Source organism: Lipotes vexillifer, unplaced genomic scaffold (genome assembly GCF_000442215.2).
Source record: "Lipotes vexillifer unplaced genomic scaffold, Lipotes_vexillifer_v1.1 scaffold194, whole genome shotgun sequence".
In the NCBI taxonomy this organism is placed as follows: domain Eukaryota; kingdom Metazoa; phylum Chordata; class Mammalia; order Artiodactyla; family Lipotidae; genus Lipotes; species Lipotes vexillifer.
The window spans coordinates 1,898,002-1,905,378 of NW_006771758.1; the positions used below are offsets into that span (position 1 = coordinate 1,898,002).

Below are 7,377 nucleotides of genomic sequence, written 5' to 3' on the forward strand. Positions count from 1 at the left end.
AAAAAAAAAAAAAAAAAAAAAAGAATACAGTGTAAAAACTTCAAGTGGCAGAACCCTATAAATAGGAAACTACACACTTTTGTAAATGAAAATAATTTACAAAATAATAATCACAGAAATATTCATGATGTTTGAGGAAAGAGAGCCAGATGAATATGCAGCAAAGCGTCCACAGTGATTATGCTTTGGTGGGAGGTGGGGGATTTGGGTGGTGGAGGGAGGGGTGAGAATGTCTTGCTTTTTACTTTCTACCTTTCTGCAGTGGTTTGGGTGTTGTGCAGTTAGCACATACTGCTTTCAAAAGAAAATAATATTGAGCAATTTTTAAAAGCTGGTGTCAGTTTTACGGGATGCTCTCAATGTTTTCAGCACACCCCCTTGGGTAAGAGGCCCTGCTTCACTCCCTGCTGCCTGGAGAAGGTCAGTAATCTGGACGGGGGTGGGGTGGAGGGTGGAGGCACCCCCTGAAGAGGCAGGACTGTCTCACCTGGGGGATGGCCCGGGAACAGCTGCGCCAGGTGTATAGCATGACCGCATACTCGTGCCCTTCCTCCAGCATTTCATTCTGAAAAGCAGAACATGCTCAGCAGGGAGAAAGTGCTCCAGCGCCACAAGACTTTTCAACAGCCCCCCACCCCCAGTCGTCACAACTCAGTGTGGTCTGTGGACCAGCAGTGTCAGCATCACCCGGTGGGGTGGGGGGGTGGGGTGGAGCTCATTAGAAATGCAGAGTCTCAGGCCCCTCCCTGGGCCTATGGAATCTGAATCTGCATTTCAATAAAATTCCCAGGGGACTCACACTCCCAGGTGCACAATAAGTTTGAGAAGCACTGGCCTAAATTATCCCCATCAGACACTCAAGGGCTCTACAAGCAGGACACATTTTTCAAAGACAGATGGCTACCTCAGAAAGGAGGGGCAGATCCACTAGTTCCAACAGCAAAAGTTGTCCCAGATAAACAGTTAGCAAGAAAATAAGCAAAGCAGTTTGTACAGCAGATAGGTTAAAAAACACAGAGTAATAATTATGAAAGTATATTATTGTGTATGGAAAAATATTTTGGTGGGATACATACCACAACTATGAATAGCAAGCTCTCTGTGGGGATGGATCAACAGGGGCTTTCACTTTTCACATCACACGGTACTATAATGTCTGCTCTTTTATAAGAGCCCACTTTACTATTTCATAAGCAGGAAGACGGTTAAGATCAAGATTAAGATTTTTAAAAATAATACAGAGCAGATGGCAAAACTAACAACAGCATGAAAAACAAATCTGATGACTCACCTCACCTAGTAAGTGCTTCATTGGAAAGAGCCCTAATCTCAGTGTCCAAATATTTGGGCTGAAATCCCAGCTTCATCATTTCTTAGCCCTTTGGCCTTCAGGAAGGCACTTAACCTAAAATTCTCCATTTAGTCATCTGTTTAACAATGATGACAGTAACAACCTCAGAGAATTTTATGAGAATTAAATACAATACAAACATACATACACACTAGGTAATCTGTAAAGGGAGTTAAGAGTATTACTAGGGAAAAGACAGTCTGGCAGTTCCTCAAAAAGTTAAACACAGGGTTACCATATAACCCAGCAATTCTGCTCTGAGGTATGTATCCAAGAGAAATGAAAGCATATGTGCTCACAGAAACTTCCACACTTGTTCACAGCGACATTATTCTAATAGTCAAAAAAACAGAAACAACCCAACGGGTGAATGGATAAATAAAATGTGGTATAGCCATGCAATGGAATAGTACTCTTCTGTAAAAAGGAATGTACTGATCCATGCTACAACATGGACGAACTTTGAAAACATTATGCTAAGTGAAAGAAGCCACACACAAAAGGCCACCTATTATATGATCCATTTAGATGAACTGTTCAGAATAGACAAATCCATAGAAACAGAAAGTAGATTAGCGGTTGGGGGAGAGAATTGGGAGGGCCTGCTAAAGGTTTGGGGGTTTCTTTTTGTGGTGATGGAAATTAGATAGTAGTGATAATTGTATAACACTGTGACTCTACTATTAATCTACTATTAAAACACTATTAAAACACTGAATTATACACTTTAAGTGGTGAATTTTGTTATATGAAGGACGTCTCAAAAAATACTAAACACTAAAAAGAGTATTACTAAACACTAAAAAGAGTATTACTAGACCATCTCTTTTGTGAATGTTTGTATAGATACAAAAATGAACCTTTACTGATTTATTTTTTATACCACACATCATATCTATTTCATAATATCTTCCTAGCACAAGATCAGATTTAATTTGGGGCTTATTACTTTTTAAAGTTTTGTTTTCAACAGCAAATGTCACTGACGAGTCACACTTTCAATTCTTAATTTACAGAACTCTTTAAATCAGTAACATGTTGTGCTTGAGACCACAGAGAACCAAGATCAAGCCTGTGGGTCTCCTGCTGCCGTTGCTTCAGAACACGTGTCAGAAAAGGGAAGTGACAGTAATGCATAGGGAACATGTGTCTACTTATCAGCACTAAACTGCCCACTGGCAGGTATATTCCCATTCACTCAACCAGTGAACCTTTCACTGAGCACTCACGGGTCCCTGGCTTGGTGCTATGTGCTGAAAACAGGCCAGTGAACAAGAATGATGTGGACTCTGCCTTGTGGACAGTTCAGCTGACCATCAGTCAGATTTGTTGTATAATCATGCCTGGAATGTAGAGGTCAGGATGGTGTGTTGGATGGAGCTTCAGGAAACTTGAGTTCTGGTCCTAGCTCTGCTTGGACCCAACTTTTATCTGGACAATGTCATGGTTTTCTCATTCAGAGGCAAAGAGTTGGCCTAAATCACTGGTTCTCAGCCCTGGCTGCACATTAGTCACCTGGGCAACTTTGAAAATGCCTGATGCCCAGGCTGGGCTCCACTGGAACGAAATCATTATCTCTGGGGGAGGGGCCCAGGCATAAGTGTTTTTTAATGCTCTCCGGGTGATTCCAATGTGCAGCCTAGGTTGACAGCTGTAGGACTAAGGATCTCTCAGGTCCTTTACCTTGATAAGATTCTGTAAGTCCACGATTTAAACCCAATGTGAGTTCAGTTCAAATTTCAGATAGTGACAGACTGTACCTCTCAGCACTTATTTGGATACTCAGCCCCCATCTCACCCCCCAGCAAAGAACCCTTGACTGTTCCTCATAGGTGGTCAATTACACGGTGGTCAATTACTCCTCTTTTCTCTGGCTATCCTGCCCTTTGAGAAAATCACCTTGCCCCAATGTGAGCAGGAGAAATACAAGAAGATGAACATCTAATGAAGCCTCTTGCTGCTGATAAAGCTACTCTACAGAAAGATTTAGCAAAAGGTACAAGGAGGAAATTGTTGAGGAAGTGAAGTTTTGGCATTATCCACGAACATCAACGGAACACCCTATCTGAGGCCTGCCTAAAACCATATCAACACTATCCCTGTGTTGGTAGAATAGTGGCCCCAGAAAGATGTCTGCATCCTAATCCCCAGAACCTGTAAAAACAATACCTTACACAGCAAAAGGGACTTCGTAGATGGAATTAAGTTAGCAGCCTTGAGATGGGGAGGTCATCCTGGGTTATCTGGTGGACCCAGTGTAATGGCAAGGGTCCTAATAAGTGAGAGGGAGGTGAGAGAGTCAGACCAGGAGACGTGAGGATGGAAGCAGAGACTGGAGTGGTGTGACTGCTGGATGCAAGGGGGCTGAGCAAAGGAATGCGGGCAGCCTCCAGAAGCTGGAAAAACAAGGCAACAGATTGTCCTCTAGAGCCTTCAGAAACGAATGCAGGCCTGCCCACACCTTGATTTTAACCCTGTAAGATCCCATGCCTGGCTTCTGACCAGAAAAACAGTAAGCAAATAACTTTGTGTTGTTTTAGGTCACCGAATCTGTGATAATCTTCTGTTACAGCAGCCATAGAAAACGAATACAATCTGCCTCCAAACCAGCCCTTCCTCTGACTTCCCTATCAGTGTCCCTGACCTGGCATTTCCAGGAAACCTCAGTCAGCATCGTTGTCACTCCCATGGGCCCCAGCACCCAGCACACTGTGAAGCCAGGCGGAGTCAACCTCCAGTGCCTCTTGTATCCATGTCCCCTTAGCCATCCCTCACACCATTGCCCTCATCCGGCCCTTGACACCTCCAGTGTAGATAACTTTAACTATCGCCTCACTCACGCCTCCTTACCACTTGTTCTGCACAAAACTAACAAATGCAACTTATTCCTCAAGGGTATTTCTGTTCACATTTCTCCCATCAATGAAAAATTCCCATTGCTACTGATTTTTGATTAAATGAATTAAAGCCCTCTATTATGGGCTGACTTGTGTCCCCTCGCCAAATTCATATGTTGAAGTCCTAACCTCAGGACCTCAGAATGTGACTATATTTGGAGACAGGGCCTTTAAAGAGATGATTAAGTTAACATGAGGCCATTAAGGACCCTCATCCAATCTGACAGAATTTGGACACACAGAGAGACACCTTACGTGTGCCTGCACAGACAAAAGACCATGTGAGGACATAGCCAGAAGGCGGCCGTCTGGAAGCCACGGAGTGGCCTCAGGAGAAAGCAACCCTGCTGACACCTTGATATTGGACTTCTGTCTCCAGAACTGGGAGAAAATAAATTTGTTATTTAAGTCACCCAGTCTGTGGTATTTTGTTATGGCAGCTCTATCAAACGAAGACAGCCTCTATGCACTGACCCTTATCTAATTTTTGATAAATACCACCAAGAATTTCCCTATATGTACTTTGCAGTCTAAACCCAGGCAGTCTCTGTGCCTTTTGCCTCTGTGCCTTTCCTCATGCTGCTTCCACCAGTCAGATGCTCTCCATCTCATCCCTGACAGATACAATTCTAATTGTGTGGGACAGCAGAGGTCAGTGGAAAGAGATCAGGGCTGGGAATCTTAAGTCCTGTATTCTAGGTTCAACCCTGTGATTTACTAATTGTGGGATCATGAGCAACCTGCTTATTAATTTCTCTAGGTCTCAGTTTTCTCATCCCTAATATGAGAATAATCTCTTTGCAAGTCACAGGGCTGTTATAAGGTTCCAATGATACCACGTATAAGAAAACCTTATATAGTTTAAAGTACCATTTATAAATGGTATATATATATATATATATATATATATTACATATATATTATGTATATATAATAACCATATATTATATATATGTGTGTATGTGTATATATATATATATATATATATAAAATATATGGTTATAATGTGTGTGTGTATGTACAGTATACAAGGCTCTACTCAAAACCCACTTCCTTCATCAAGCTTTCTCTGACCCTCTCAGGGCCCCTTAAAGACTTTGAACTTTCACCATGCCTTTTACCTTTAACTTTGTATATTTTTATTTGTTTGCAAAGAGCCATCTAGAGCACAGGTTTTGTAGTCAAACAGATTTGGGTTTAGCTCTGCCATCTGTCAGTGGCAGGACCCTGAGTAAGTTACTTAACTTTTCTGGACCTCAGTTTTCCCCACCCGTACAATGAGTATTGTAATAGAACCTTCTTCAAAGGGTTGAGGTGAGGATTAATTAAGACAATGCATTTAAAATATCGGCACATAAAATGTTCAATAAATGGTAAGCTTGTCTATTTCTACTTGACTCATTGAGAACCAAGACCAGCCCTATCTGTCCTTGCATATCCCCCTCTCCAGCATTTAGCAGGGTCTCTCCAGGTACCAGGTACACAATATTTATTGAATGAATGGGCAGGGTGTGGTGAGACAGGCTTTAGGCTATCGCTGATATAGTGAGAAAGGTCCACTGAGCCACGGGCAGAACCTGTGAATGAGAAATTTGGAATTCTTTAAATGTCAGCGATGCATTAGAATGAAATCAATGAAAGCCCAAGAAGGAAGGGTACCCTCACAGATGGGTCAGACAAAGACCCATCAAACAACTGGTCCCTCTTTGTGAATGATTTAGGCCACCAGTAATGTGTTACTCCAAACCTTTTCTGAGAAACTTTGTGCTTTGGTCAAGGGCCAAAATTCCACACAGCCTGTAATCTATCTATAAAGCATAAAACAAGGCAGGATCTAATCAACTGTTAACCCCCAAAGCTAGAGAAGCTTAGGGAACTGAACAGTGGGAATAGAGTTCCGCCCCAAAGGTGAGCAGGATTTGCAAGGCTGGAAGATAGGAACAGTGTGCCTCCAGGCGCTGAGAGGGGATGGGTGGGGCATGAGGATGGGCTTGAGGAGATGGACCTGAGGCAGTGTTCTTGGAACAGCTGAGCACATGCCCCTGGTGAGAGAAGCTGCCCACAGCCCCGCCCCCACCAGCAGGGGGCACGTCTGTTCCTGAAGGTCACAGAGACTTACCATGCTGGAGTGGACTGTAGCCTGCTCAATGTACCTTGCAATGCCTGTGACAAACGCATTCCTGTCCTCGAAGTTTGTGTCAAAGTTAGCCTGCAGGAATTAGAGAACAGGAACATTTGGTGGTTGGAAAACAGGTTCAAGGTGGCTGGGTGTCCAGGGAATAAACTGCTGCCAACAAATGCCCAAGTTCTCTGTGGAAATCTATCTCCACATCACCCTCTCATCTTCCGCCAAGAAATCCCACCCTGAATCCCACTGGGCAGGAGCTGGCTACAGCCAGGGCCTGCATCTGCTTCCCATGGGTAATCAGGTTCACCCAGGGAGCCTCGGAAGTAAAGGCTTAAACCATACAAGCCTAAATAGCTCTTAAAAGTGAAGACGTGTGTTGTTGTTTTTTTTTTTTTTAGAAAGAAGCAGACTCACAGATATAGAGGAAAAACTAGTGGTTACCAGTGGTGGGCAATGGGAGGTACAAACTAGTGGATGTAAAATAGGCTCAAGGTTGTACTGTACAACACTGGGAATGTAGCTAATATTTTGTAATAACTTTAAAAATTGTATAAAAAATAAAAAAAATTTTGAAAGACGAAGATATTAAAACAAAAGGTGAAGAGGTACACTGCTTTGATCCAGCAGTTGCAAAAATACTTGCCTGAGGGTGCAGATACATCTGTACAAGAATAATAACTGCAGTATTTTTTTCAATAAAAATACTGGAAACCATCCAAATATCCATTAACAGCAAAAAGCTAAATAAATAATAGTATATCCATACAATGGGCTTATCTTATACGTACTATGTGGTGGTTAATACAGTGTTGTAGCATAGCAGTATTGTCAGGAAAAATACCCATAATAAATTTTAAGTTAAAAAAGCCAAATCATAGAACAACATAATATAGTGTCATTCTCTTTTGGTTAAAAAAAAAAAAAAAAAGCTTTTCCCCAAATTCCGTTTATAAGATACAATTTGAGAAATTGTATTCAATTTGCCACAAAATACTTAAAGC

The 7,377-nt window shown here is 42.2% G+C and overlaps 1 protein-coding gene across 3 annotated transcripts in view; it reads right to left on the reverse strand.

Annotated features, from left to right (window-relative positions):
* CYFIP2 (cytoplasmic FMR1 interacting protein 2) overlaps positions 1 to 7,377 on the reverse strand; it is a 133,714-nt gene that overhangs the window by 105,618 nt on the left and 20,719 nt on the right. For all 3 annotated transcript variants that reach the window (XM_007447124.1, XM_007447125.1, XM_007447126.1), the window contains 2 exons: positions 6,368 to 6,457; positions 488 to 565 (listed from right to left, as the gene is read on the reverse strand). In XM_007447124.1, coding sequence (XP_007447186.1) covers positions 488 to 565; positions 6,368 to 6,457 — 168 coding nt within the window. The remainder of the gene's footprint in view (positions 1 to 487; positions 566 to 6,367; positions 6,458 to 7,377) is intronic.